General features: G+C 49.9%; 11 protein-coding genes across 11 annotated transcripts; 7 read left to right on the forward strand and 4 right to left on the reverse strand.

Annotated features, from left to right (window-relative positions):
• Nucleotides 1-1,258: 1,258 nt before the first annotated feature.
• N7506_002449 (putative acyl-CoA oxidase) lies at nucleotides 1,259-3,349 on the reverse strand (the record flags this gene model as incomplete). The annotated part of the gene is made up of 7 exons (XM_056951744.1): nucleotides 1,259-1,773; nucleotides 1,832-1,886; nucleotides 1,945-2,461; nucleotides 2,511-2,660; nucleotides 2,728-2,847; nucleotides 2,923-3,121; nucleotides 3,187-3,349. 7 exons carry the CDS (start codon nucleotides 3,347-3,349, stop codon nucleotides 1,259-1,261), a joined length of 1,719 nt encoding a protein of 572 aa, XP_056814895.1.
• A 1,222-nt stretch (nucleotides 3,350-4,571) lies between these two features.
• Nucleotides 4,572-5,714, forward strand: N7506_002450 (uncharacterized protein; the record flags this gene model as incomplete). Its single annotated transcript, XM_056951745.1, has 1 exon — nucleotides 4,572-5,714. The coding sequence occupies one exon, from the start codon at nucleotides 4,572-4,574 to the stop codon at nucleotides 5,712-5,714; it is 1,143 nt and encodes a 380-aa protein (XP_056814896.1).
• Nucleotides 5,715-5,878: 164 nt separating this feature from the next.
• N7506_002451 (putative serine/threonine protein kinase) lies at nucleotides 5,879-8,539 on the forward strand (the record flags this gene model as incomplete). The annotated part of the gene is made up of 1 exon (XM_056951746.1): nucleotides 5,879-8,539. One exon carries the CDS (start codon nucleotides 5,879-5,881, stop codon nucleotides 8,537-8,539), a length of 2,661 nt encoding a protein of 886 aa, XP_056814897.1.
• Nucleotides 8,540-9,086: 547 nt separating this feature from the next.
• N7506_002452 (uncharacterized protein) lies at nucleotides 9,087-11,080 on the forward strand (the record flags this gene model as incomplete). Its single annotated transcript, XM_056951747.1, has 2 exons — nucleotides 9,087-9,272; nucleotides 9,338-11,080. 2 exons carry the CDS (start codon nucleotides 9,087-9,089, stop codon nucleotides 11,078-11,080), a joined length of 1,929 nt encoding a protein of 642 aa, XP_056814898.1.
• A 353-nt stretch (nucleotides 11,081-11,433) lies between these two features.
• On the reverse strand, nucleotides 11,434-11,792 carry N7506_002453 (uncharacterized protein; the record flags this gene model as incomplete). The annotated part of the gene is made up of 2 exons (XM_056951748.1): nucleotides 11,434-11,573; nucleotides 11,648-11,792. The coding sequence occupies 2 exons, from the start codon at nucleotides 11,790-11,792 to the stop codon at nucleotides 11,434-11,436; spliced, it is 285 nt and encodes a 94-aa protein (XP_056814899.1).
• A 269-nt stretch (nucleotides 11,793-12,061) lies between these two features.
• On the reverse strand, nucleotides 12,062-13,333 carry N7506_002454 (transcription factor domain-containing protein; the record flags this gene model as incomplete). Its single annotated transcript, XM_056951749.1, has 1 exon — nucleotides 12,062-13,333. One exon carries the CDS (start codon nucleotides 13,331-13,333, stop codon nucleotides 12,062-12,064), a length of 1,272 nt encoding a protein of 423 aa, XP_056814900.1.
• Nucleotides 13,334-15,428: 2,095 nt separating this feature from the next.
• On the forward strand, nucleotides 15,429-16,913 carry N7506_002455 (serine/threonine-protein kinase; the record flags this gene model as incomplete). The annotated part of the gene is made up of 4 exons (XM_056951750.1): nucleotides 15,429-15,589; nucleotides 15,650-15,860; nucleotides 15,914-16,070; nucleotides 16,126-16,913. 4 exons carry the CDS (start codon nucleotides 15,429-15,431, stop codon nucleotides 16,911-16,913), a joined length of 1,317 nt encoding a protein of 438 aa, XP_056814901.1.
• A 738-nt stretch (nucleotides 16,914-17,651) lies between these two features.
• On the forward strand, nucleotides 17,652-18,378 carry N7506_002456 (ubiquitin-conjugating enzyme E2; the record flags this gene model as incomplete). Its single annotated transcript, XM_056951751.1, has 4 exons — nucleotides 17,652-17,678; nucleotides 17,736-17,747; nucleotides 17,879-18,029; nucleotides 18,095-18,378. 4 exons carry the CDS (start codon nucleotides 17,652-17,654, stop codon nucleotides 18,376-18,378), a joined length of 474 nt encoding a protein of 157 aa, XP_056814902.1.
• A 504-nt stretch (nucleotides 18,379-18,882) lies between these two features.
• On the forward strand, nucleotides 18,883-20,337 carry N7506_002457 (aminotransferase-like domain-containing protein; the record flags this gene model as incomplete). Its single annotated transcript, XM_056951752.1, has 3 exons — nucleotides 18,883-19,377; nucleotides 19,436-19,806; nucleotides 19,878-20,337. 3 exons carry the CDS (start codon nucleotides 18,883-18,885, stop codon nucleotides 20,335-20,337), a joined length of 1,326 nt encoding a protein of 441 aa, XP_056814903.1.
• Nucleotides 20,338-20,566: 229 nt separating this feature from the next.
• N7506_002458 (DUF3455 domain-containing protein) lies at nucleotides 20,567-21,378 on the reverse strand (the record flags this gene model as incomplete). Its single annotated transcript, XM_056951753.1, has 2 exons — nucleotides 20,567-20,674; nucleotides 20,734-21,378. The coding sequence occupies 2 exons, from the start codon at nucleotides 21,376-21,378 to the stop codon at nucleotides 20,567-20,569; spliced, it is 753 nt and encodes a 250-aa protein (XP_056814904.1).
• A 1,910-nt stretch (nucleotides 21,379-23,288) lies between these two features.
• N7506_002459 (U2 snRNP complex subunit HSH155) lies at nucleotides 23,289-27,054 on the forward strand (the record flags this gene model as incomplete). Its single annotated transcript, XM_056951754.1, has 2 exons — nucleotides 23,289-25,367; nucleotides 25,423-27,054. 2 exons carry the CDS (start codon nucleotides 23,289-23,291, stop codon nucleotides 27,052-27,054), a joined length of 3,711 nt encoding a protein of 1,236 aa, XP_056814905.1.
• Between the last annotated feature and the right edge of the window lie 437 nt (nucleotides 27,055-27,491).

The raw sequence follows: 27,491 nt of genomic DNA on the forward strand, positions 1-27,491 counted from the left end.
GTTGCTCAGTAAACTGAAACTTGAAAAAGGGAAGAAGAAGAGCACAAAGATGATCAGGACCGAGACTTCTCGATCACTAAATCAAAAACTTCTATGTGCAGCTGCTCCTGGGAGAGAGATGAAGAGGGGAAAGGGAAGAGGGAAGAGGGGAAGAAAAAGTGGGAGAGAAAAAAAGAAAGCGAAAGTGGGGACTTTTTTTCTCCCGGTTTTTTTGTGCGTTTCCAAGTTGACCTCTAGTATCTTACGAAGTACTGTATTATTTTGATTACTCTCTCTCTTCTATGCTCTCATTTGACTCTCTCTCTCTGACTCGCCTTTTTGATTTCAAAGCGTCTTACCGTCGGAATCCCTTGACTCACTGTGCGTGATATCCGTGGTACTCCGGTGACATCTGATACGAAGCTGTGGCTCTGTGTCATCTAGATACCCATGGCCTCTCTGCACAGTCATTTCAAGCTTTGACTTCTTACCGGTATGATTATAAATGTAGTCTCCAGCTCATAATTGCATCTACAAGTGTATACATACAGATCTTTCAACGCCCAAAACCCCTCTATCACCCGACTGTGGGTCCCGGAGGGGCACGTTGCTTAGTCATAAGCGATCATTCGCCCATGGATCGTGAAGCTTTAGCTGGAGCTAACTTGTATAGCAGACTGCTTGTGTAGCTCTCTGTCTCATTGACTCACATAGGGGTGGTCATAATTTCCAATGCACATTCATTGTCTGGTTGGCCTCGAGCTTCTGAAATTTTCACTTAGCTGCATGCATGGTGGGGCAACCCCTCCTCAGGCACCAAGGCATACATGCCTCATTAATTTCTCTGGTACGGGTCTCGTATTGATGCGGCGTATTACTTGGTTCGAGGGTACTTGAGCATAGCTCATCAAACTCAGTCTCACTGAAGAAGTACTCCGTATTGCGGTTGACAATTAATCAAGCTCCTCAAGGAGAAGTAGCTCGAAAGTAGGTACACTTGTGGCGGCCTCTCACCCGTGACATTTTTTATCTCGGAAAGCATTCCGGTGCAAATTCCCGACCAACCAATTTTGATAAAAGCGAGTGATATCTTACTCCTATTCTATGTATTGTCGTGGGAAGGTGACCCGTTCTGCATGATTGTGTTGATATCGGCTAAGCTGGGTAACTGATGAATCAAGCTTGGGCTGATAATTTTGGGGTCTTACGAGGATCAGGCAAGCGAACGGTGGCAAAATCATACTGGTGGAATTCGAACGGCAAAAAATCCACGGATACATCAAAGCCGAGCTAACAAGCGTGATGGTGCACTACCCTCAAAAGTCTCCAGTCCAGCAACAAACTCGTCCCACAAAACCTTTGATGTCATCGGAGCGTTGCAGTAAGCCTGCATGCCGGACTGCTGCATGATATCCTTTAGATCGGGAAGCAAATCGTCGGCTGCTTGAGCCTCCATATCTCTTTGGAGATCTCGACACAGCCCGCCCTTCTCAGCGTACCAAGCGGGGTCTTCTTTCAATACTCCAGCCTCATACAGTTTGATGATCCTGGGGTCAATATTGGCCTCTTGAGCAGCCTCGATGGCCATTCGGTATCCTATAGCCTCAACCAATGGAAGCGCGAGAGGTAATACATCTCTGTCGAAATGCCGGTTTCGATGATCTCCTTGTGCACGGTGTTGAAGGAGAGATTTTGCTTCTGACAAAAGAGAAGCCTCGTGTTGTGCAATGGGATTTGATGGGGTTCGAGGAGGCGGCATTTCATAACGACCAATCAATAGCTCAGATGCAAGGCCTGTATGAGATTTGTTAACTATCACAGTCACAACATGGTCAGGGTTCTCAGTACATACGAATGGCAAGAACCCGCAGATCGCCTTCCGCGGTGGATGCACCCCTCATCTCCAACTAAAAACGTTCAGATCAGTATGTTGGACGTAGATGATCAACTTATCTCAGCACCTACCTCCAATTGAAGAAGCTGGTTATGTTCGAAATGGCCATGCCACCCACATCTCTCGTTCATAGCTTTGATGCTCTTGCTGAAATGATTGATAGCTACCGCTTTGAAAGCAGTAGCAATGCCATGCCGTACCCTGGGGTCAATAGTCTTGTCACAAAATGACTTCGCCGCCGAGAACAGGAAGGGCTCCAGGACACTATACTGAGCTACTGCGTGGAGTATAGGGAGACTTTGAGTCCGGAAGCCGATGACTGCCATAGGCTCTCCATCGTTTCCAGTAACGAATCGACCGCGGCTGTACCGATCCGCGACAAAAGAAGCAACCTTCAAGTATGGAATCACAGAACCGGAGATGAGAAGAGTTCCGACTGCAACACGTTGAATAGCCGATGCAAAATCAACTCGCTTATCACCTGTCCCTTCGAGACTGCCCAGCACGGCGGACCTGGGTAGGCGCACGTGGTTGAAGTACGTGATAGTATGGTCGATGGGATGAGTACCGGTTCTAGTGGGCAAGACCCTCAAGTTGACTGTTAGAGCATGTGCAAGGCGTAATCTTCAAGACTCACTTTGAGATGATATTCTTGCACATTTGCTTGCCATCTCCGATCTGAACAAGAATGGGTCTGACTCCACAATTCTTGCCGTTGTCAACGAGGCGAGCCATGACAACGGCCATGATGGGGACTCCACTTCTAGTAGTTGCTGGGGCCATAACTCTAATGGTGTATTAGCGCTGTTCAAACTGCCATCCAACCGGTAAAATAGACTCTCATCTGGACATACTTGGCATCATTGGGCGAAGGAGTATGGAGGTCGATATCACCATCAGGTAGGATGGTTGCGGTTGTTCGAAGGTTTCGCGCATCGAGCCCATGATCGACTTCGGTGAGCATGAATTGTGCCCTGTATTCAATCGAAGTTAGATCCAACAATTCACATGAATAAGACAAGATGTCTTGAGTGGAGAGGGGAGCTCACGATATCTCAAAATTGATAGCGGCCTGGAGAACAGAATGGAGTTCTGGGCGCTTCGATGCAAACGGAGCCAATGTTCCGATGAAAAGGTTTGTTTGTATGGTGAGAAGAGTCAAAGCCCCTCCGTCCAAAGCAACCAAAGGCTGTAAATGCATCTTGCAGAATTTCGGTGTCATATTGAGGATATCCGGTATAGTCAAGCCTGTCATCGTCAATTACCCACGTTTAAGAGGTTTTAATACCCAAGGTAAAAGCCAAATGTCTTACCATAAGTTTTGCTGATAGCTTTTGCCCTTTGATAAGTTATTTTTGTGCATTCTGCTACACTCAAAGTGCGCAAAGCAGGCTTGAACAATGGCGAACATGCTAGTTCAAAAATTGCGGTATCTGTATCATTTGGAAGTGCTTGTTCCACACACACTTTCTCCATAGTTGAAGTCATTGCTACCTATTTCCAAGGTTTGTACTTGCAGTGGGAAAGGAAAGATGAAGGAGCCACCACAATTCCGGTCAAGTATATATACACAGCATGACATAGAGTGCCGGGGTTACCGTGTGGGTTCAATCAAACTAGACTCATCAAGGCTATCGCCTACGAATTGCTCCATTCCCAAGGAATAGGGCTGAGCTGAATCTTCCATTCAAGACGGCGAACGTTGGAGCCAGTTTGATCTAGTTGCTTTTTCGCAAACATGTTTGGCAAAATCTGGCGAAAGCCTAGCGTCGTTTGATGCTTTAGCGCCATAGTAAAAACCAAATCTAGGATTACCTACCGAGCACCTTCCAAGGTTGCGCATGGCGAGTTGTAGTGAGCTGTTTTTATTTCATCGTATATTTTGATTGGAACCCATTACTTTATCGCTTACGAGAATAATCCCCTCGGAAGTTCATCGGCTGATGATTTCTAGGCTGATGTCGGGGATTCCAAAAGCCCCATCAAACGTCCACGAAGCATGATCAAATTGGCTTGGCTTTAAGTGAGTGGATTTGGGCACCAACTATTACCATGTCCTAAGGCGACAATTCAGTCCATTCTCGGGTTCCACGGTTTGACTTTCGATTCTTCGCTTGAGACAAAGACAAGTATAAATTCTAACTAACTGGAATGATCATGCCTGTACGGAGTAGTTCGCGTTCAATCTGCAGAGAATGCAACTCATCCATGATACCCACAGCTGATATACTGCTCTAACCTAGTATGCCTCATCTAAATCCCAGCATGTAGATCTGGTAAAGTAAGACAATGATCTGTGGTTTACATATTGAAGAAGAACACAGTGAACTGGTGAAAATCTTATATTTCTATGTGCCTGTGGACGATTGTAACTGTGGGTAGATGGACGGCGAAGACGATAGGTAGAATTTAGTTAGGGTGGCTCTGGGGCCCCGGGGGTGATAAGGGTCACGTGGTTCACATCGTATCGCGTCGTTATCGCGCCGTATCGCACCGGGGTCAGCCCTCCAGTCTACCGTACATCGTCAACTTCCCGGGGGCCTACTTACACTTGAGTCTCGATCGCCGCGCCGACGAGGATTGATGAGTCGTCATACGATCTTACGTGTCACGACAACAAGAGCTACCTAGGTGAGCTTTCCTCGTTATTAAAACATGTTGACATTTCCCTTCCTCCATCCATCCTTGCTCTCTTATCATGGACCCAATGGCTAATAGCTGTCCTAACACACAGGATTCGACACCTGAACCATCAATTACCTCCAGCCAACACACTCTTGTACCTCGTCCTCCGGGAGTGTTCAATCCCTTTGCCGGCCTAGCGGGCACTAACAGTGCGACGCGCAAGAGCTCGTTGTCCAACGACGAACTTGATCGTGCTCCCAGTCCTTGTGAAAATAAAGACACTGGAGCCCCGCGAACTTATGCATCCGAGTGGACAGATCTCGTTCATGACGATGAGAGAAGACTGGCATTCTACTTAGACAATATTCCTGCCTCGGACCGCAAACAACTACCCAAGACCGGCTTGTGTTACGACGACCCAAATAGTTCTTCATATTACGGCAGCAGCAAAGGTGAGCCACCTGATTCTCATACCTGTGAAGACCCCGACCGGGACCCCGACCAAGGACCTGGGATCCAACCCATTCTCCCAACATCCCCGGACCCCGAGACTTTGACCCAAACACCAAGCTTTGGAGAATTATTGGAGTCTATTCCACCGTCGCCCATTGGCCCTAGCAGCACAGTTGACGAGTGGGGCTTCATTTATTCTCATCGTGCCCCGCGACAGGATTCACTCATCAACGACGCCCAGGCTAATCTCTCCACGCTTGACATCAGTGGCCTCGCAAGCACCACAGATACCCTCATTGATATCGCACCACGCTCTCCAACCGACAGTTCACCCGACGCAGAACACTTCCCTAAGATTGACCGATCACGAAGTTGTTCATCATTCCTAGGGTTTCACCTGTCTCAGATCCAGCCAGCCCATCCAGAGGTGACTCCATATTGTGCCAATCCTGTGAACTTCTCACGCCCGTACCTTCCTCCGAACTACGATCCCGTACTCGAGTTTGTCAGACCGCGACATACATTCAGCACCGATTCTGTAGGGTATCGCAAGCGTGACCGTACGCCTCGAGTCTATCGAAACACGCCCCTACGGATCTCCTCTTCGCCGGACTCACCACCAACGGCTGAACCACCAAAGGAAGAACCACCAAAGGAAGAGCCACCAAAGAAAAAACCACAGCGACGGTTTAATTGTGGAATTGGAGATTTCAAAGCGCTTTGCCTTTGGGTTTGGGATCTCGGACAATCCTTTCGATATTGATCTAGCACCGGATCAGCTTCCCGTCGAGCCTCCGCTGCGCATCATCCGCTCTCCTCTATCCCATCCCTCAAACCAACCTCGATTTGATTTGAACGACGAACAAATAACCCCGAATAAGCAAAAACAAAAACAAAAATCAAAAAAGAAATCAGAAATCAGTCAATATGGATCCCCGCGGGTCCCTTTTCTTGGACCCGTCCTCTGCTATGGCGGCCATCACCAAACACAAAGCGGAAGCCATAAAACTAGCTCGAGAGCAAGGTGTGGCAGTTCAAGAGATGTGTCGCCGCGCGAAAACCGAAATCCCGCCCTATGAATTTGAAGAGCTGATTGGCAAAGGAGCTTACGGTCGTGTCTACAAGGGTCATCAGACATCAACAGGTCGACTCGTTGCCATCAAAGTTCTGGATATCGACTCACTAGACTACAATTCACTGCGAGATCTCAGAGATGAGTCTATCAAAGATTTCATTCATGAGACCACAGTCATGAAGCAAGTGAAGGATTCTGGAGCTCAGAACATCAATGAACTCATTGAAGCGATCTCAATTCACTCTCAGTTATGGCTCGTTTGTGAGTATTGTCCAGGTGGCAGTGTCCGCACGTTGATGCGCGCCACGAATGACAAGCTCGAAGAAAAATACATCATCCCGATTGCCCGCGAGCTAGCTGTTGGTCTCCGTGCCATCCATGGAGCCGGAATCATTCATCGTGATATCAAAGCCGCGAACATTCTCGTGCACGAAGAGGGCCGGTTGGAGATTTGTGACTTCGGTGTGGCAGGTGTCCTCCAGTCACAGCAAGACAAAAGATCGACGTGGATCGGCACGCCACATTGGATGCCGCCAGAGATGTTTGCTACCCGCGGAGAAGCTCACCTGTACGGGAGTGAAGTTGATGTATGGTCATATGGTTGTACTTTGTTCGAGTTTGCCAATGGAACTCCACCAAACTCAGGTCTTCGGGAGCGAATGCAAATCGGTCGCCAGCTGAACCGCAAAACCCCACAACTCGACAAAGACGGGTACAGCCAGGGACTGAAAGATCTCATTGCTTTCGCTCTAGACCCGAATCCACACACTCGTCCCACTATGGAAGATATTCTCACCCACCCTTACATTGTCGACACCGAGGAAGAATACCCCACCTCGTCGGTAAGTGAGTTAGTGAAGGGCTATTACCAGTGGTCTCAGCGAGGTGGCCAGCGCATTTCCCTCTTTCACCCAGGCGGAGCGGCTGCAGCGGAGCTTCCAGGCGTCGAAGAGTCCAACGAAGATTGGAACTTTAGCACAACTGATGGGTTCGAACGAAGATTTTCTGTCATCGACCTAGACCAGATTGCTGCCACATTGGCTCAAATGGAACAATCTGCTAGTCCAACAAGCCAGTCGCCTGAGCCTGATATGAACGATGAGTTCTCGGAGAGTGAACTCAACTATGAGGACAAGATGAATTTTGACGAACGAGTGCGTCGAGGTGCCGAGGCAATGGAAGGGCTGTTTGATGAAGAGAAGCCAAGCTACAAATACGAAACCAAGAATGACTTCGTTCCAATAGAGACAGCACAGCCCACATCAGATCTTCCTCTTCGTGCTGAGACAGATCGCTCCTCCGTCACATCAACTTTCCTCGACATTGATATCGGGTCATTCGAAGCTTCACATTATGCAGCAGGAGCCCCATCTGCACAGCCATTCCAGCTTGTTGATGCGAATACAATCCGTGCAACTCGCTCGAGTATCCGACCACACAGAAACTCCGACGATGATAGCTCTAAGTCTTGTGATGGCAGTGTCGGTGGCAATTCGAGTTACGACAGAGATGTCGAGGACACCTTTGTTCCGTCTGGCCCGCGACCCCCAACAATGGATTGGAAGTTTCCATCGTTTGCGCCTCCTGCAGACGACCACCCAGCAGAAGTGGAAGAAGAGCCACCCGCACAAGCACCCGTCGAAGATGATTCTCTGCGAGCTGAAAAACGGGCCACCATGCAATGGACATTCCCTGTCATGGGATCCGTCCCTGAAAGTCGGCTTTACGAAGACCGACATGATACTCTCCGAGCTCCGCTTCCCGCCCTCCCCGAGGTTGTTCCGACTCCACCTGAATCTCAGGATGACCCAATTGAACTAAGTGAGCCCCGTCCTTCTACTTCAGCCTCGAACGTCTCGGATTCAGACTACGCAATTGCCCCGGATTCTGAGTACGATCCGTTCAACTTCGACCGCCCGGAAACCCCACAGGGTGAATCCACTCTTCAACATGGCCACTTCTTTGACACAGAAATGCCGGCAATGATGTATTCTGAGGGATACAATGACTACGAGAGCTCTGGGCTCCTTGATGGGCCCGGGCCTGATGAAGAATCCCACCCCTTGTGGAGAGCTCATGCCGAGGTTTTCTCTGGCGATGATCCTATGTCCGCTCTACCCACGGCCGTTCCAATTCCGGACACCCCCATTGCCTCCTCCGTGACCTCGGGTCCGGTATCAGAGCCGGGATCCCCTGTTTTCGACACCGTACGGCATCGCCGAGATCAATCCTACTCCGACGCCCCAATAGGGCTTCCCCATTTCCAAAACAATAGCTACCTGGATGTCTACGCGGGTTCGCAAGATGGGAAGGGTTTCATTCCCTTCCCGGCATTGGACCCTCCAAGCGAGGCAAGCCTCATGGAAGGAGCGGATGATGGGGTAGTGACCGCGGAGCTTGACAGATTGCTGGGTGATTTCCTTGAGTCTCTTTCGGCGGCCGGGGAGGCCCTAGCCAGGGCTGGAACTCAGGACACCAACGGTGGCCCCGGTCAGCTTGCCGAGAAGGTCTGAAATGACCTCGGCGGGATGTATGAGTACGAATTAATGACTTGTGTATGATTCAAAAAGCAATGATATTTTTTTTTTTTTAAAAAAAAAGGCCTGTGCTATGTAATCTATAGAATTCGATACTTCTTGCCCAATTTGGGCCCTAGGCCACCCCCGTCAGTCTGATCATGGATGTTTTCTTCAGATCAACTTTCCGAAGTCTCGTCGAATGTTCCGGGTGCAGTAATTGTACTCTTCGGAGAACCGTGTTTTGTTTGGCCATTGCATTGGGGGAATTGGCAAGCTATCTTGCGTCGAGTGTTCGGGAAAGCTACAACCTTCGTGGTGCTGGGAGAAGGCACCTCATAACAGAACATTGCGTGCGTAGCCCACATGGTGAACTTGAAATCTGAAGTTTGAAGGTCCCAAACTTGAGAGAGGCCATTTTCTCTCATCTCTTTCCCCTGCTCGTTGATACTCCCTCCGTCTCACTGCTTTCCTCCCAACTCTCTCGTCCGACCTCATCATACCTCACCGTCTTTTGTATCTGCAAGATCGTTCTACTCGTACGATGCCTATCGCTGAGCCTTCCGAAATACCGGAAGAGGTGCCTTTCTCTTCCGGTCCCTTCTCGCCTCCGAAGGATGATGAAGAATGGCGCCGTGCCCTAGTCGATGTGAAATGGTTATGTCTCAACCAGCAGTACAAGCAATGCTACTCCCGCTGCCATCAACTCATAGAGACTGCATCTGACCCGGTTTGTGCCTTCCGTCCTGAGTACGACCACGATCAAAAGCTGTTTGCTAACAATTTATCAAATAGCTTGACCCGATCCGTGCAACTTATCTCCATTACTATGCAGCGGCATCCTATGAGTACCTGGGACGAGCTGCACACATCTTCTCGAGTGCCAAACTCCCGTTTCTGAAGTCTGCTCTGGTAGAGTTTGAAGCTGCTAGTGCTGCCCTGCCGGCTGAGCTTCCGCAGCCTGTTTTGAATGCTCCGCAAAGCTATTCTCCCCTCAGTACTGACCCTTATTCGCGGTCCCAATCAATTCCGCTCGATTTATCGCCCATAGGGAGTACTTGGGGTGCTTCTTTGCCGGCTCTTCGTGGAGAGGACGAGACGGTGCCTGACGTTGAGGATGTGTCCCCTTCGTTCCATATTTGGACCCCTATTACATACTCACCTCCCTCGAACAGCTCGCCTAATCCGTCTTCTGCAGCTTTGCCTTACCAGCGTACTGGCCCATTCGAGACCCCTCCTCGTCCAAAAGAAGTATGTCCCAACTTTACTCCTCTTTCTGGTTCAACGGTTCCAACTGCGTTCTGCGTTACTCCTCCTCTTTCATCCGGAAGAACTCCCCGGCCTACATTTGATGCGCGTGCTGCAGTCTTCGATATTCCACGTCCCACACGTGCTCCTCCGCCTCCACCTGATGCCTCATCGCCTAGCCCGTCTATAGGGGACAAGTTAGTGTCTTTTGACAGCGATGGTAGGCGTCCAACTGGCGGGAACATCGTCAAGCACATTGCGCGAATGATCAATAGCTCCTTGCTAAATGATCTTGGCGACCCCTTCGTGTCGCGCGAGAAGCCAGTCGTCCTGCGCACTCCCATGCGCCCTCCGGTGCGATTGTCCCCGATCAAATTCCCGACTGGGTTCGAAGATCCAGTAAAGCAAATCAAGCTCCTACCATCTCCCCTTCAGATCCGGAAAGACTCCGGTGATATGCTCAAGTGTGGTGGACCGGGTGTGGTTATCCGCAAAGGCTCGATAGAAGAAGGAGATCCTGAGGGTGATATCAAACGTCTTGTTCGCTCTCGCCCTCCCCGACTTCCATTGAAGATTATCCCATCCAACGACCAGACTACTAACACAGGAAAGGCCAAGTCTCCCACTCTGGTTCCCCAAACAAAGCATCTCGGTCTTCTAGCATCTTCTTCTCCGAGTGCACTGCTTTTCACGCCTTGTCCTGTTATGCAGGAGCCCACTCCCACCCTTGGCTCGCCGTTCAAGTCCCCTCCACACTCATCGGAGTCGAACTCGCTGTCGATCTACTCATCGCTGCCCTCTCCAGACGAAGTGGTTTTAGCTGCTCGTGCAGCAAAAGTGGCCAAGTTTAACCAGACTGTGAAGTGGCTCCGAGAGCACATTCCAGAAGATTTGACCGAACTCCGCAAGCAGATTGAGCATGTCACGAATATTCAGAAAGCCAGAAACAATCACAATACGACAATGTCACGCACTGTTTCTTTTTGGACTTTTAGTCCGGTCAAGCCAAAGCCTGGTATTAAGACGGATAATGCCCCTCTGCTGGATGGACCGAATATCGATGAATATGGAAATTTGTTACGGACCGAGACAAAGGCGCAGCGCATCACGCGACTTCGCAATGAAGGATGGAGAACCGGTCTCCGGTCCAAGAACAGTCTCTGGAAGGGTCCAGAGTATTATGAGAAGCTTTGTGAGACTGTTTTGACTGAACTGGGGGAGAGCCGTGGCCTAACTGTGGAGGGTCATGCGCATTTGAGAGAATGGCAAGGAGCTACCTCGGGGCATTAAGGACTGGACTATTCTATTCATTCTGAGATTCATTGAAAATCAGATCTAATAGTTTCCCACGATTCTTCCATTTGAAATCTTGACTGTCGTGAGGGGAGGTGGAGATGACACTGGGTTCGCCAGTTGCAAGTGTTCATTCGATCTGGCCTCTGTGTCAGAACATCATCACTCTGATCCATCTAGCACGGTGATGTTAAAAATCTAGATCATGATTTCTATTGTGATCTGTGTTTGTATATCAAAAAAATGCGAGAGAGAAACAGCGTTCCATCAATCCGGTTCGGTCCCAACGTTTAACCTTGAGCTTAACTCTAAAAAACCTTTCCCAATCGGCATCAATATGACACCAATATTCAAAGCCCTTTACTCAAAACAGAGCCAATTCCTTCCCCCAGACCACCTTTGCCAAAGACTCCGCCAAGTTGACTTCCAAGTTGGTCCTGGATTTTGCTGAGATTCTGATCCTCGGTGAGTTTCTTGCCCGTGAGGCTCACTATGAGACGTCAGAATGATCAATGATCAACCCGCTCAACTTCCAATGTTGGCGTTTTCAGTGGTATGACCTACTTTTTAATCCATAAGAGACCTTAGTCTCGCCCATAGTGTCCAGGATGATCTCCTGCAGCTTCTTTTGATATGGGTCCAAATAGCCGGAGACCCAGGCGGCAAGTAAAACCAATTGCAAGACAGAGAAGAAAAGCAAAGACAACATGGTGAATGTGGTAATTTTGAGACATCCAGTGTAAAGGTGAAGGGCACACATCGGGCTAATATACTATGCGATGACGTCGGATGACGCGCCACACGGGCCCCCGGAGATACGAGGACAAGACTTTTTTATATTAATTGTCCTACATCATCTTCTATTTTGGGTAACCTAATTTCATCATCCCGCCAAAATCCCTCGTCTAGCAGAGGAGCCCAAGCGGGAAACCCTTTGGTCCACGCCCGACTGAATAATCGTTATGATCCCTGTGTGCATCAAGCCGAGTTGTGACGAATTCTTTCTTCCGAACTAGACCAAACCCGACCATGTACTACAGCTGCTCGCGACATGAGTTGATATATGATTTCCAATGTAATCCCACCTTTCTGAAGTCCTCGTTCCGTCCAACGCGAGATAGCTTTATCAACCACTGCCCATGCCCGGTCGGTCTCTGCAGCTTGCGGTCGAACACAAAGTTCGGATAACACAATGGTCACGGCATGCCACTGTGGATATGCCTCAAAAAACCAGGACCATTTTGTCGTTCGAGGATCCGTCTCCAGCAAATAGGCAAACTCTATTACTTCGATGGCAGTCGAAAAAATCTGGTCTCTTTGGGGATCATCGGTCTGTATTTCGGTGAGTGGATCTTGACCCGGGGTCTCTCCTGACACAAGGTGGGCTATCATCCATGATCGAGTGAGAGCGAGTCGAATAATGGTGGCCGTCACCCACTGCGTTGGTTCTGACATATCGCAGAATTGGAGATATCGGTCCCGGAGTCGATTGTGGATTGTTGCCAAGTCACGAAGACGTTCCTCTCGTGCATTTGGTCCAATTGAACCGCTGGTTTTGGCGCTGTCCTTGTCATTTCTCTCACTCCCAGGGGCACCCAGAGCGGAGCGTCGATGAGAGACTATCATCTCGATTCTTATTAGGCAAAAGGACATATCAGTAAATCCAGAATGTGGCTCTGGTGTCTGCGTCGACTCCGCTGATAAATCTGCATCATTGATGTTGAGAGGGAACTGTGTGTCGTAGCTTCCCTCTGCAATTTGTGTACATATCGCATGGAGCTCAGATGACTGAGAGTCCAGTAGATAAATAGACCACCACAACCGACGCCGCATTTCAAGTTCGAAGGGGGTGAGTCCGAACTTGGTCCCGTCGCGATGCAATCCCATCCCTTGTGCCAGTCGACACAAGGCCGCAGTGATGGTCCATACAAAATGGGCATCTCCGGGGCGACGAAGACAAGTGAAGAAAAGAACGGCTGCCTGAAGGACTGTTTGGTTTCGCGATTGGTCATCGCCGAGATAGCAGCAGATGATCACGTCGCAGCCCTGTGCGAATGTGCGAATCGCATCTCCATCAAATGCATCTCCCTTGAACAGTGTCACCTTCTCTGAGGACGAGATAGATTCGGGAACTCTGCTAGGATCACGACAATATCCACGAATAGTAACATCAGAGTGCTTCAGAAGCTGTGCCGACACACATCGGGCAAATTTCCCTGTGATTCCGGCGATACCAATGGTGATAGGCATGGTTGAGACTTGACAGGATGTAGAAAGTTGAGTCTGGCTTTGATATAAGTTTCAAAACTTGAATGCCTGAGAACTCCATCTTTATACTCGAGATATCGTACATCAATAATCCACGAATGCAGATTTAGTAACCAAAACTTTTCGGGTGTTATATTGACCCCGGGCTTAGTTAGCTGGTCCGGGCCCCGGGGCCCGGGCTCCGGGGCAAGGTGGCGTTTCTCTTACTTTCTGGAAACCTCAATTACCTGATCACCTTTTGAAGTCAACATTCATCGCTTGGTAGTCCGTTGGTTGTTGAAGGAAAGTTGAGGTATGAATCATCTCGGCTCTAGGAATATACCCGAGATGGTTTCCAGAAAATCCTTTGCAGTACGATGGAGATACTAACCCCTACCAGGTAGAACCCTTAATAGATGCGAGAAAATCATTGATGAAGGCGGTCATCCTTCAATTCTCGTCGCTTTTTTCCGTGTGCCGCATACCTTTACTGTTTAAAAGTGTCACACCTCGGAAAGGCAAGTGATCGTTGGAACGGTATTTCGTTGGTCTCGGGATCCTCTTTGCAAGCTGAGAAAGCAACTAACACGCCGGAAGTCACGCTGCTTGACGAACTGCACCGGACAGCAACAGTTTTGATAGAATCCGGGTGTTCTATTTTGCGGTGCGTAGTTGCCAGTCATCCAGAAGGAGTGCCCACATGGGCCGTCCACTCAGGGAAAGACAGCTTTCATGGATGCAAAAGTTCTCAATCCAGACATGATCATGATAATCTTCGTCAAAGGGCCAAATTCAAGTTGGTTCCTAAGGAAAACTCTTGGCACCTCAGAGTCGTATCTCGTACCACAAGTACGGAGTAGAGAGTCTCCTGCTGTCAGGCTTGAGGGACGTCTCAAAGAACCATGCGTTCCAGGCTTCGATCAATATGAGAAAGATCCTTGTAAGTCGGCTGGTTATGGGGTTATGGGTCATGGGTGTCATTTCAGGCAACATCAACTCCAAGGTACTCCGTATGTATTCAGTTGTCATGGGACTATAGGGAGGTTCAGCCCGAGACAGGTAGACATGCGACTTAGGCGTAATTTCTGCATAGATTCACGCGTTTCGCGATGACTGAAGAATCATCATAATAGTTGCTCTTATTCGGGCTCTGGGTGCGATCATGCCCACACAACTATGGAGTAATATAGGGCTGAATTAGTGCGATTGCGCCGCGGCCTGAGGGCGTATAATTCTTGGCGGGAAGCCCTACAAGGCTACAGTGGGCCGTAGGAGGTTGACGCACCAAGAGAAGCAGTCAACATATATGACGTCGCAGCCTCACAACAAACACGGGAAGAATGACGAGTATAATGAGTATAATGAGTATAATTAGTATGGAGCAAAGGAATCCCAAGGTTAGGGAGTAGTGGCGGCTCATGACTCCTAAACGGTCAGGCAGTCGTGTTTCGGCTGCGCCACACGCTAAACCTTACAGATCGCCTTATCGCGGGCTAGAACTTGCTCCGTCTTGCTCTTCAGGCCACTGAACATTTCTTTTCTCTCCTCTCCTCTCTAAAACTTCTAATTGTGTTTCATTTTGAAGGTATGTGATTCTCTGTTACCCGTGGCCATCTTGTGCTGCGACGTGTCGCGTCTCTCTGCACGTTCAGCCACCCCCGCGCATGGCCTCACCCCTCGGATTTGGGAATTCTAGATCATTGCTGACCCTTATTTTTTTTTTACCCCCTTAGATTGGACTGCATCATTCTACCTCTAATTCTCGGATTTGACCTTATCTCCTGCTACCTAACGAGTCCCGTGCCCTCATTTCAGCCCATCGCCCGTCGCGTCTGGCATCTTAGGGCGTCTGCAGCCCTATCCCCACATTATGAGTTGTGAGTCGACACGCGATATTCGGACTTTTGTCTTTGTGGATTCCATTGTGATTTGTTCCCTCGGTTTTGGCACCCATCATCTGGCTTTGCAGCCTCGTTCACTGTCTGGATCCTCGCTGCATTGATGATGTCGATCCATGCACTGCCTGCAAGCTATCTGTGGCATATATGTGGGCTTGGGAGCCTGCTTGCTATAATTTTGTGTCATGGTCTGCGTCACAATGCCTCTTCCTTCTTCCCTCGGTCGCCTTCTCCAGGGGCCTTTCGCTTCGTTCAATCTGCGCATCTCATCTGGGGATACGTTCAGTTCGCTGACCACCGTTCCTTTAGTCGCAAATATGCTCAACAAGCTGTCTGGACAGCCGGAGAGCTACGAGAAAAAGTGAGTGATTCCGATGGCTACTATGTTAACGGCCAACTAATCTCTGGTCCGTGTTGATAGGGCTCTCTACAAATTCGGACGAACACTGGGTGCAGGCACATACGGTATCGTCCGCGAGGCTGACTCCACCGACGGCAAGAAGGTCGCAGTCAAGATCATTCTCAAGAAGAATGTTCGCGGAAATGAAAACATGGTCTACGATGAGCTTGAGATGCTCCAATCCCTCCAGCACCCCCACATCGTCTCGTTCGTCGACTGGTTCGAATCGAAGGTGAGCCTCCCTCGGCACCGTTGCGCTGTGGTAAATGTTAATGTTGGGCCCAGGACAAATTCTACATTGTTACGCAACTAGCTACTGGTGGCGAGTTGTTCGACCGCATTTGCGAGTATGGCAAGTTCACTGAGAAGGATGCGTCGCAAACCATTCGCCAGGTGCTTGAAGCTGTGAACTACCTGCACAAGCGCAACATCGTTCACCGAGGTCAGTGTTTCCGTGCTATACTACATGTCCTATTCCCAAGCTCACACCCGTCCAGATCTCAAGCCCGAGAATTTGCTCTACCTCACCCGCGCCGCCGATTCTCAATTAGTGCTCGCAGACTTCGGTATCGCCAAAATGCTCCACAGCCCCTCCGAGGTCCTCACCAGCATGGCTGGTTCTTTCGGATATGCCGCGCCCGAGGTCATGCTCAAGCAAGGCCACGGCAAGGCCGTTGATATGTGGTCGCTCGGTGTTATCACCTATACCCTCCTCTGTGGATACTCCCCCTTCCGTTCCGAGAACCTCACCGACCTCATTGAAGAATGCCGAACCGGTCGCATCATCTTCCACGAGCGCTATTGGCGCGACGTGTCCCAAGACGCCAAGGACTTCATCCTCACCATGCTCAACGCCGATCCCGCCAAGCGAGTCACCTCAGAGGATGCCCTCAAGCACGAGTGGCTGACCGGAGAATCCGCAAGTGACCGTGACTTGCTGCCCGAGATCCGCGCCTACATTGCGCGCGCTCGTCTCCGTCGTGGAATCGAAATCGTCAAGCTCGCCAACCGCATTGAGTCCCTCAAGATGCATGAAGAAGAGGATGGAGAGGACATTCCCAGTCCCATGGACATGGGTGCCGCCTCCGAGGAGTCGGCTGAAGCCCCGCCGCCAAACGGTGAGAGTAGCCCGGCCCCCGGCCACACAAAGAAGAAGAGCCTTGGTAGCGCTGCTCGTGGAGCTATCTTCCGTGAGGTTGTTCTGGCCAAGGTTCGTGAACAAAAGGAGAACGAGGAGCGAGAGAAGGTTGAGCGTGAAGCTCGTGAGAAGGCTGCCTCCGCATAATATGCTGGCCGCCTTGCTCTCTGTTACTTTTAATTTTCTTGTCATATCAATACGCTGTCCTCGAGGATACTCTGCCCTGCAATCCATTTCCTCTACAGGGCGGTTTCTTGGATATAATTCTATGATTCCCCTGCTTCTCATAGTCAATCAGATTGAACATACAACTTTCCAGTCATGAATTTTCCTGTTTTGGGTATAGTTCTTAGTGGGCTAAAACACACAGTCATCAGAATGTCTACACGCCTTGGAAGGTCTAATCAGCTCGGGGCTTGCCTAAAAACTGGCCTGGACTAGCATCCGAACCCGACACATGATCTAAATTATTTATGTTTTACTCCAACAGAACTCAAGACAACGACCAAAAAGCTGAATTGACATTTTTGTAGTCATAGTTACATACTGATGTTGCAGGTAAGAGATTTCGGTTTACAAAGGTTACTTGTTAAGATAGAACGACAATATAAATAAATGGACGAAGTAGAACGTTCTACGTTGAGCCTCTATAGTCGAGGTGCATAAGTGGCCCACATCAAACCATCACGTGTAGATTGTCTCCCCACTCACGTTCGCGCCTCAATAAGTTACTCAATTTGAATTTGTAGTGGATGGTATATTCACTTGCGTCTTCCTACGCGTTGTATACTTGAGCTTCCACACGTCATACATCCGCCTGCTCCACCGCCCCTCTTCTCCACCAGAGCTCTCCAAGACCTTTCAACTTATCCATCACACAGCATCATGTTTGCTACCAAGCGCCTGAGCAAGGTAAAGTGTTTTGAAACATTTCTCAAATACATCTGACTAACTTTTGATGTCCTACAGGAGCTCGTGAAGGTAATTTCCTATCGTTGCCGAATCCTTATCACCTCTGCCCCGCCGACTGCGTTCTGTTCGCAGATCTCTTGCGACGCCCACCATTTCAGTAGCCCGTCTCGACCTCCGTGCTGACTCTTTGACCGATACAGATGCAGGATCATGTCCCGCCGGGAATCGCAATCGTGAAATGTGACAATCTGGAAGAGTGGCAGATGGATATCAAAGTCCTGGACGAGAACCCTCTCTATCTGGACCAGGTCTATCGTCTGAAATTCACTTTCAGCAACAAGTACCCTATCGGTAAGTAGACTCTCGGTGCGTGCAGTGTCCACCGAAACCAAATATCTAACAGTCTGTCCGACCAGAACCCCCAGAGGTCCAATTCATCAAAAGCGACGACGCGACCGGCGTACCCCGTTCGATCCCTATCCATCCTCACATCTATAGCAACGGCATCATTTGTCTCGACCTCCTCGGTTCCTCCGGCTGGTCTCCCGTGCAGAACGTCGAGAGCATTTGCATGAGTCTCCAGAGCATGTTGACCGCCAATACCCGCAACGAACGACCTGCCGGCGACCAGGAGTTCGTCGCTACGAACCGCCGTCGCATCCGCGACATAAACTTTGTCTACGAAGACGACAATGTATAAACCGGGAGAGCTTATTGCTCGAAACTTGCGCTAGCACAGTTTGCGTTATCATAGGCATGGAGCCTCAGCCATATTATTTATGAAAAAGGCATAACCGGCGTTCTTTGCGTATAGGCGAATTTCCCCCCTGTTGCGGGGTAGGTACATTTTGGCAGGACAAGGCATGAAATGTCCCATTTGTATTTGCATTGGTCCTGGCGCTGTTCCATAGCGTCCAAATCGGGAATGGGCGGTTTTGTTTTTGGCGTTCGAAGATGACATTATGAAGCGCGAGCAATCGGTAACTCTTTCTCTTTTTGGATATGAGTAGAATGTGGATTTCCAGATGTCTCGTAACAGAATCTCGCTGTATGAGGAAAGCAACCTTCGAATCTGATAAGCGGCCGGTTCGGTCTGATTGGTCGGATCGCTTATATTCCCGAAGCAAGCCCCGAGGCCGTGAACTTTGAAAGTATAAAGAAGATTGGGCTCGCTGTTTCCAAAGGTTGAATTGAACTTCGAATCATGTCTTTAGACTCAGGTAATCCTCCAGATAGCCAGATCGACCTCTTTCAAGGATGGCCCGCCATTTCCATGCTCCCAGTCGACCGACTCAAGAAAGCAGCAAATGACGCTCTATCAAACGAGACTATATTCGCAACAGGATTGGAATATGGCCCAAATGAAGGCCACCTTCCTTTGCGAGAAAATATAGCCAATTGGCTTTCCAAATCTTATGCCCCTCCACAGCCCGTCGGTGTCGACCGAGTATGCATTACCGGCGGCGCCAGTCAGAATTTAGCATGTGTGTTGCAGGTATTCACGGACCCGGCTCAGACAAAGATGATTTGGCTCGTGGAGCCAACTTATCATCTTGGATTCCGAATCTTCGAAGACGCTGGATTTATGGGGCGACTGCGAGGTGTACCCGAAGACGAAGAGGGCTTGGATGTTGAAGCACTAGAGGCGGCTTTGAGGGAATTCGAACTTCGAGAAAGCTCGGTGTGTCAGGATGAAAAGGTATGCATAAAAGCCTGCTCTCGCGGTCAGGGACTTACCAGCACACAAGATATACAAGACCGAGAATAGGCCTCATGGCAAGATCTACAAACATGTCATCTACTGTGTTCCAACATTCGCCAACCCGTCAGGAAAGACAATGCCTCGCACTCGGCGTGAAGCTCTGATCAGGGTTGCTCGCAAGTACGACGCACTCGTCGTAACAGATGATGTGTATGATTTTCTCAGTTGGGGCACATCACAAGACCCCAACTCGGTTTCAGGTCCTCCGGCTCGCCTCGTGGATATCGATCGAGCTCTCGATAATGGTCCGCATAATGGGTTCGGCAATGTTGTGAGCAATGGATCTTTCAGCAAGCTTATCGGTCCGGGATGTCGAGTCGGATGGGCTGAAGGGATGCCGGAGTTTATATTTGGTCTATCAGAAGCGTACGTACTCACCTTGCTCCGATTGATACTTACATTGAGAGGAGCCATTTTTACTGAACACTCGCTCATAGTGGCTCCACACGATCTGGTGGTGCTCCGTCACAGCTCATGTCGACATTTGTCAATGAGCTCCTGGAAGACAACTTCCTCCCCGAGTATATCAGTGAATTCTTAGTACCCGAAGGGCGAAGAAGACACAATGCTCTAGCGTCTGCAGTCAAAGCGCATCTCGTTCCATTTGGTGTGACATTCACTCCTGATCCGGAGACCAGTCCACTGGTCGGTGGATATTACATCTGGATTCGACTGCCTGATATCTTGACGTCAGCACAAGTTTGTGAAGAAGCGCTGCAGAAGCAGAACCTCGTGCTAGGTAGCGGTGAGACGTTTGCAGTTCCAGGTGGTGATTTTTCGGCGGGGGAGTTGCATCGCAGACTGAGGTTGTGTTTCATGTGGGAGGATGAAGGGCGGCTAGTTGAGGGGGTGAAGAGATTGGCGCTCGTGATACAAAGTATACTCGAACATGATTGAAATAGATTAATTGAATTGTCTGCCAGATCCTAGTATCGAGTCTACTTGTGGGGAAATTTATACGATATTTTATGTGTGTCAATGGTATCTCTTTGAACTCACATAACACAAGTGCATCCATCCCAAGGTAGACTAGAAATGAGTGACCGACATGGTCAAGCTCATCACATCGCTTATAAGAATTAAATGACATAGCCACCAGCATCATAACGTATAGAGCCCAGTATGACTACCCGTAGAACCAGTATTCTGCCGCATAGGGCACTAGAATCGTCGCATTTTGGCCGGCACAAGTGGAGGGCGGATCACCCAAGGATGTGACGACGCGATAGACCTCCTACAAATCATCAGTTTAGCTTTTTATTCCTAAAAGAAGTATCAAAGGCTCCCACGAACCTCAAGATTATGGCCCTTCTTATATCCTAGCTTGAGCCAAGGAACATCAATGGATGTTCCCAGGGTCGAATTTGGTGCCGGAACAGCGGCCTTTTTGGTGGTAGCAATCCAAGAGTCGGGGCCACTCAGGCTCAGATCAAATACCGGGTCACCTTGTCCATTGAAGTAATGTTCGCCGATAATCAGATTGGTGCTTCTTGTGCCTTGAGCCACAAGGGCTGCCATGAATGCCAATGATCCAAGAGGAGTGGTGCTGATCAGGACTGGGACTTCATGAAGTAGACTTTCAGATGCAGCTGCGAGACAAGAAGCGTCGAAGAGAGTGGCAACGGCGCCTGTGGCTTCGGGCTTGATTTTGGACTCGGGGTCCGAGGAACTATTCGATGGGCAAGTGTAGTTTTGAGTTCCTCGGCCCAATGCAACGTATTTGAGTGTGAGGTTCGTGGATGGAGCTGGAAGAGGGGTTTTTGTTGCGCTCAGTGGGAGCGTTGCGTTGGCGAGGGAACAGTTTCCGAGGTGGATGCTATCAAGTTGGTGGTAGATATTGGTAAATGATGAGGCGAGGGCCAGAGGGTGAGGTTGTCCTAGGTCTGCATTCACAGCTCCTACTGTGAGTATAGCAAAAGCCCAAATCAGGAAGACCATGTTGATCGAGGTTTCTGTAGTACTTCCAAGGTTGGCGATACACCTGGGCGATACCGGTAGGCAAGAGTGATGGATTGATTAGATCACTCTGGAATTGCGCAAGAATGAGGGAAGGAGTGCAAGGGAAATGGGACGGAAAAAAATGATGTGTTGCCAAACAGCAGGTCTTGACCTTGGACTCCCAGTAGTGTGAGATACTGTGTAGGATTTGCTTCAAAGCGAACACTGGGGTACAGGAAAGGGCCAAGGTTATATGTCAGATTAAAATCAACAAACACGCCCGGTAAACAGACAAGAGTCACATTAAACACAAAGTTAGGGCTTCACTGATGTGTAACAAAGGATGAGTTCTGAGTTTGGGAATGCCGCACAGGTAGGCCTATGGCGCATACCGAATCCAACCAAACGTTGTGGGCTCGACTCAATGAACCTCGGACAGTACCAATCAGGGAACCTTATTATATTGATATGTGTATCCAATTCCGAGTATTCATGTCTAGGAAAGTCTCCGAGTCTGGTGACTGGGACACGATCGGTGCTAAAATTGGCTTCTTTGTTGTCAATATCCACATAGGTGGGAACCACCGTGGAGATAGAGAACACCCCTTCGAATTGCTGCTATATGCTTTGATGAAAGGGTCCATAATCTAGGTTTTATGTAACCGCAGGGGTCAAATGTTACACTAGCAACCGTTTGACTGGCCAACAAACAGCAAATAGCCGCTTTGCTGTGAGACAAGGAAATTGGCATTAGGGCGGAATGATTTTGCTTCGGTGCCATTTTCCTGCATTGCAAGAATTGACGTTGGAAGAAATTTTGACTGGAAGCATTCAAGAAATTTTCTCAATTCCTAGAGCCTTGAAAGACTGCAGGCTGGAGGCGCTTTGCATTAGCGCCCTGTAAATGATCTCCCATTGGTCATCGAGGGGTTTCTCTTTCTTCTCCTGTCTCTTCCAAGGTTGTTACTAACGGCATATTCTCTTCTAAGAAAAGAAGTCTCAACTGGTACGGAGTATTGGGCTCCAAAATCACCGGGACTTATGCAGCCTGTAATGTCACTGGCACATTGGTAGAACATTCAGCGACTATGCGCGCAGCGCTCTTAGAACCCCACAGGTCTATCCAAAAGGTTGGTAATCTGTACTATCAACAATGAGAAAATCAATTGAGGGCTATGTTAGTGGTTGTTTGATTTCCTCTTGTCCCAGACTCAATCATCAATTTTTCCTTTACCTCTCGCGTCTACAGTTGCTGCGTTGCAGGTACACCATGATCAGGCGTTGTGTGGTTCAATGCATGGTGAGGGTTTTGCATGACACCTATCTCTTCCCATGTTCATCAGACGATAGATAGTACATCGTGAATCACAAATTTGATCAAGATAGAGCATCTCAGAAACCTTTGTGCTGTGTCATCAATTCTGAAAACGACAAGTGATCACTGTACTCGGAACCTGGATGAAGGCCAGCCCATAGCGCGAGCCATTCAGCTAAATGAAAAGATTGTACATTTCGATGTTTTCTCGATTCCACAGTGAGCTTTGAGAATGTACAAGTAAACTATACAAAATTGAAAGCGGATGTCAACAAGGAAGTGGGTCCGGGGGGAACAAATGGAAATTTGGACGCACGTGCGCATTCTCTCGGATCAAAGATGCTCCGGTCTCTTATCGAGTGAGCTTATCAGAAGTCGTAGCAAAAACGTGACCTGGGCACCATAATTCTTAGTCAGTATCCGCTAGCGCGTACCGCCAACGACCTTTTCAATCTCATCGCGAGGCCAAGCAACCGCGCATCGTCGACAATTGCTGCGACCGTACCCACGGCTCTCAATCCGAATGTAGCTTCGTTGACCTTTTTTGCGGTACACAGGCTCACTCATATTCTCGCGACTCCTGATTTTCATCACCATGTCCGACGGTAAGTTTCCGCAAGCTCTCCCGCCGCAACTGAAACTGATCGCCACTGCAGCTGACCTTGAGGCCGTTCGCCGGCTTCAAGCTGAGCGCAATGCCGCTGCCGCTGGAGCTAAAGGCTCTAAGACCTTTGACCCGTCTGATCAACGCACTGATAACTCAACCAAGGCCTCCTTGACGGACTCCTTCGACACGACTCTGTACGACCGGGGCGGTCCCGACAAGTACTCGGGCTACAACACATCGATCGCTGTCGACGGTGAGGATGAAGAAATGGAGGACGCGAACGGAGGACATAATTTGGTCGGTCAATACACTGCCACCCGAAGTCAAATCGATGAGATGGCTCAGGGACACGGCGTGGAGGAGGAGGATATTCTGCTAGGTCGCGAAAAGGCAGCTCGAATTGCCGACCGCGAGACAGACTACCAGAAGCGCCGATTCAACCGTGGTGGCCTGACCCCGACACGCGCCGATCCCTTCGCCGCCAATGGTCAAGCCAATGCCGAGGGCGACGGTCAGACTTACCGTGAGGTCATGGCTCTTCGAGAACTCGAGAAGGAGGAAGAACGTGTGCAGAAGTTGATCCAAGAGAAGCGAGAGGCTGGCGAAGATGTGACTGAACACGAGGCTACCCTGAAGCAAGTGGAACAGAGCAAGGAGACCTCCAATGTGACCCCAGTGCCTGAGGATGGTGCCGCTAAGAAGCGAAAGAAGAGGTGGGACGTGGGCACAGAAACTCCTGCTGAACCAGAAGGATCGAAAGAATCCAAGCCGAAGAGATCTCGCTGGGATGCCGCCCCGGCGCCCGATGGTTCCGCCGAAGCCCCCAAGCGATCGCGATGGGATCTGGCACCATCGCTCACGTCCGCCACTCCTGTTGGTAACCAAGGACTTGCTACCCCTATGCATCCTTCGCAGGCAGCCCCTGTAGCGGCTGCTGGCCCGTCTGGCCCAATGGCTGGATGGTCCGATGAAGAGCTTGACTTCATGCTTCCCGGTGAGGCTGATGGCTACAAAGTTCTTGATCCTCCACCCGGCTATGAACCAATTCGAACCCAGGCCCGCAAGCTTATGGCCACTCCTGCACCTATGGCGGCTGGTGGTATCGGAGGATTCATGATGCAAGAGCCCGAAAGCTCCAAGTCTATGGGCAAAGAGCTTCCAACCGATATCCCCGGCGTTGGCGATCTCCAGTTCTTCAAGCCGGAGGATATGGCCTACTTCGGTAAGCTGATGGAGGGTGGTGACGAAACCAGCATGAGTGTTGAGGAGATGAAGGAGCGAAAGATCATGAGATTACTGCTCAAGGTTAAGAACGGAACTCCACCCATGCGAAAGACTGCTTTGCGACAGCTTACAGATAATGCACGCAACTTCGGAGCTGGTGCTCTGTTCAACCAGATCCTGCCCTTGCTTATGGAGAAGTCCTTGGAGGACCAGGAACGCCACCTGCTGGTCAAGGTCATTGACCGTGTTCTCTACAAGCTTGATGATCTGGTCCGCCCCTACGTCCACAAGATCCTGGTTGTCATCGAGCCGTTGCTTATCGATCAAGACTACTATGCCCGTGTCGAGGGACGAGAGATTATCTCCAACCTTTCCAAGGCCGCCGGTCTTGCTACCATGATCAGTACCATGCGCCCTGATATTGATCACGTTGACGAGTATGTGCGAAACACCACAGCTCGAGCTTTCGCCGTTGTGGCATCTGCCCTCGGAATCCCCGCCCTCCTTCCTTTCCTCCGCGCTGTCTGCCGCAGTAAGAAATCCTGGCAAGCCCGACACACCGGTGTCAAGATTATCCAGCAGATCCCCATTCTCATGGGCTGTGCCATTCTGCCTCACCTCAAGGGTCTGGTTGATTGTATCTCTGACAACCTCGGTGATGAACAGGCCAAGGTCCGAACTGTCACCGCTCTGTCTGTGGCCGCTCTGGCTGAAGCTGCGAACCCCTATGGTATCGAAAGCTTCGACGACATCCTGAACCCTCTCTGGACCGGTGCCCGCAAGCAGCGCGGCAAGGGTCTCGCCGCCTTCTTGAAGGCCGTCGGTTACATTATTCCGCTGATGGTAAGTGGTGTCTGGTAGAATCATTGAATGGCAGATGGCTAACGAGAGGTTTTAGGATGAGGAATACTCCAACTACTACACTTCACAAATTATGGAGATTCTCCTTCGTGAATTCTCATCGCCGGATGAGGAGATGAAGAAGGTTGTTTTGAAGGTGGTGTCCCAGTGTGCAAGCACAGACGGTGTCACTGCTAGTTACCTTAAGGAGCACGTTTTGACCGAGTTCTTCAAGAGCTTCTGGGTTCGACGTATGGCACTCGACCGACGAAACTACCGCCAGGTGGTTGATACCACCGTTGACTTGGGCCAGAAGGTTGGTGTCGGCGAGATTCTCGAGCGCACCGTCAACAATCTGAAAGACGAAAGTGAGCCGTACCGCAAGATGACGGTTGAGACTGTTGAAAAGCTCGTTGCATCCCTCGGAGCCGCCGATATCTCTGAGAGGCTGGAGGAGCGCCTCATCGACGGTGTTCTCTTTGCCTTCCAGGAACAAAGCATCGAAGATATCGTGATCCTGAATGGATTCGGTACCGTTGTGAATGCGCTCGGCTCGCGATGCAAGCCATACCTCCCCCAGATTGTCAGTACTATTCTCTGGCGTCTGAACAACAAGTCTGCCACTGTCCGACAGCAGGCCGCGGATCTGATCTCCCGAATTGCGATGGTCATGAAGCAGTGTGGCGAAGATGCGCTGATGGGCAAGCTTGGTGTCGTTCTCTACGAATACCTTGGTGAAGAATACCCAGAAGTCTTGGGTTCCATTCTGGGTGCTTTGCGATCCATTGTCACAGTCGTTGGTATCAACCAGATGCAGCCACCCATTCGCGACCTTCTCCCCCGACTCACCCCTATTCTCCGTAACCGTCACGAAAAGGTGCAGGAAAACACCATTGACCTGGTCGGTCGTATCGCCGACCGTGGACCCGAGTCTGTCAACGCCCGTGAATGGATGCGTATCTGCTTCGAACTACTTGACATGCTCAAGGCTCACAAGAAGGGAATTCGCCGAGCAGCCAACAACACCTTCGGTTTCATTGCTAAGGCCATCGGTCCTCAGGATGTTCTCGCCACGCTTCTCAACAACTTGCGAGTGCAGGAACGTCAATCTCGTGTTTGTACAGCTGTTGCCATCGGTATCGTGGCTGAGACTTGTGCTCCCTTCACTGTTCTTCCGGCCCTCATGAACGAGTACCGTGTGCCCGAGCTCAACGTGCAGAACGGTGTGCTCAAGGCCCTGTCCTTCTTATTCGAATACATCGGCGAGATGGCCAAGGACTACGTCTACGCCGTCACTCCATTGCTGGAGGATGCCCTCACCGACCGTGACCAAGTCCACCGACAAACCGCGGCCAGCGTGGTCAAGCACGTTGCTCTCGGTGTTGTCGGACTTGGCTGCGAAGACGCCATGGTCCACCTTCTCAACCTCGTCTTCCCCAACATCTTCGAAACCAGTCCCCATGTCATCGACCGAATCATCGAGGCGATTGAAGCCATTCGCATGGCCGTTGGCACCGGTACCGTCATGAACTACGTCTGGGCCGGTCTGTTCCACCCTGCTCGTAAGGTGCGCGTTCCTTACTGGCGTCTGTACAACGACGCATACGTCCAGGGTGCGGATGCGATGGTTCCTTACTACCCGGAGATCGAGGGCGACATGGAGCGACCGGAATTGTCTATTATGATCTAAGGGCGGTGTTGTTATGGGATCGCTGGTTTGCTTCTCTTCATGCATTATTAGTTACAGCTACGATATGGTCTGTTTCACTTTCTAGCCGGTGTTTTTATTTGGTCTGGTTTTCATCCACGGACGTTCGGCGTGTCAATAATTGTCATTGTACATCATCGAAAAAGTCGTTAGGGAATTTTATTTTGAATCTGAATGACTCTCATGGGGTTTCTATGTCATTTCTACGTAATTCCAAGATTGTGAATTAAGCCCTGAAGGTCAGGTAGCACGACACGAAGTGGCTGCATAGTGCAGTGCCGAGTTGCCCAGGTGGCTTCGAACGCTTGTTAGGCCGTGATATATTTCTGGGCATTTTGGCGCCCGCAATACGCGACTATTGACAAAACTACAGTTTCCCAACATTGGAACAAACCCAATTTTCAATATGTTTTACAAAA

This window comes from Penicillium brevicompactum (assembly GCF_028827555.1).
Source record: "Penicillium brevicompactum strain IBT 35665 chromosome Unknown utg000001l_segment0_segment1, whole genome shotgun sequence".
NCBI lineage: Eukaryota > Fungi > Ascomycota > Eurotiomycetes > Eurotiales > Aspergillaceae > Penicillium > Penicillium brevicompactum.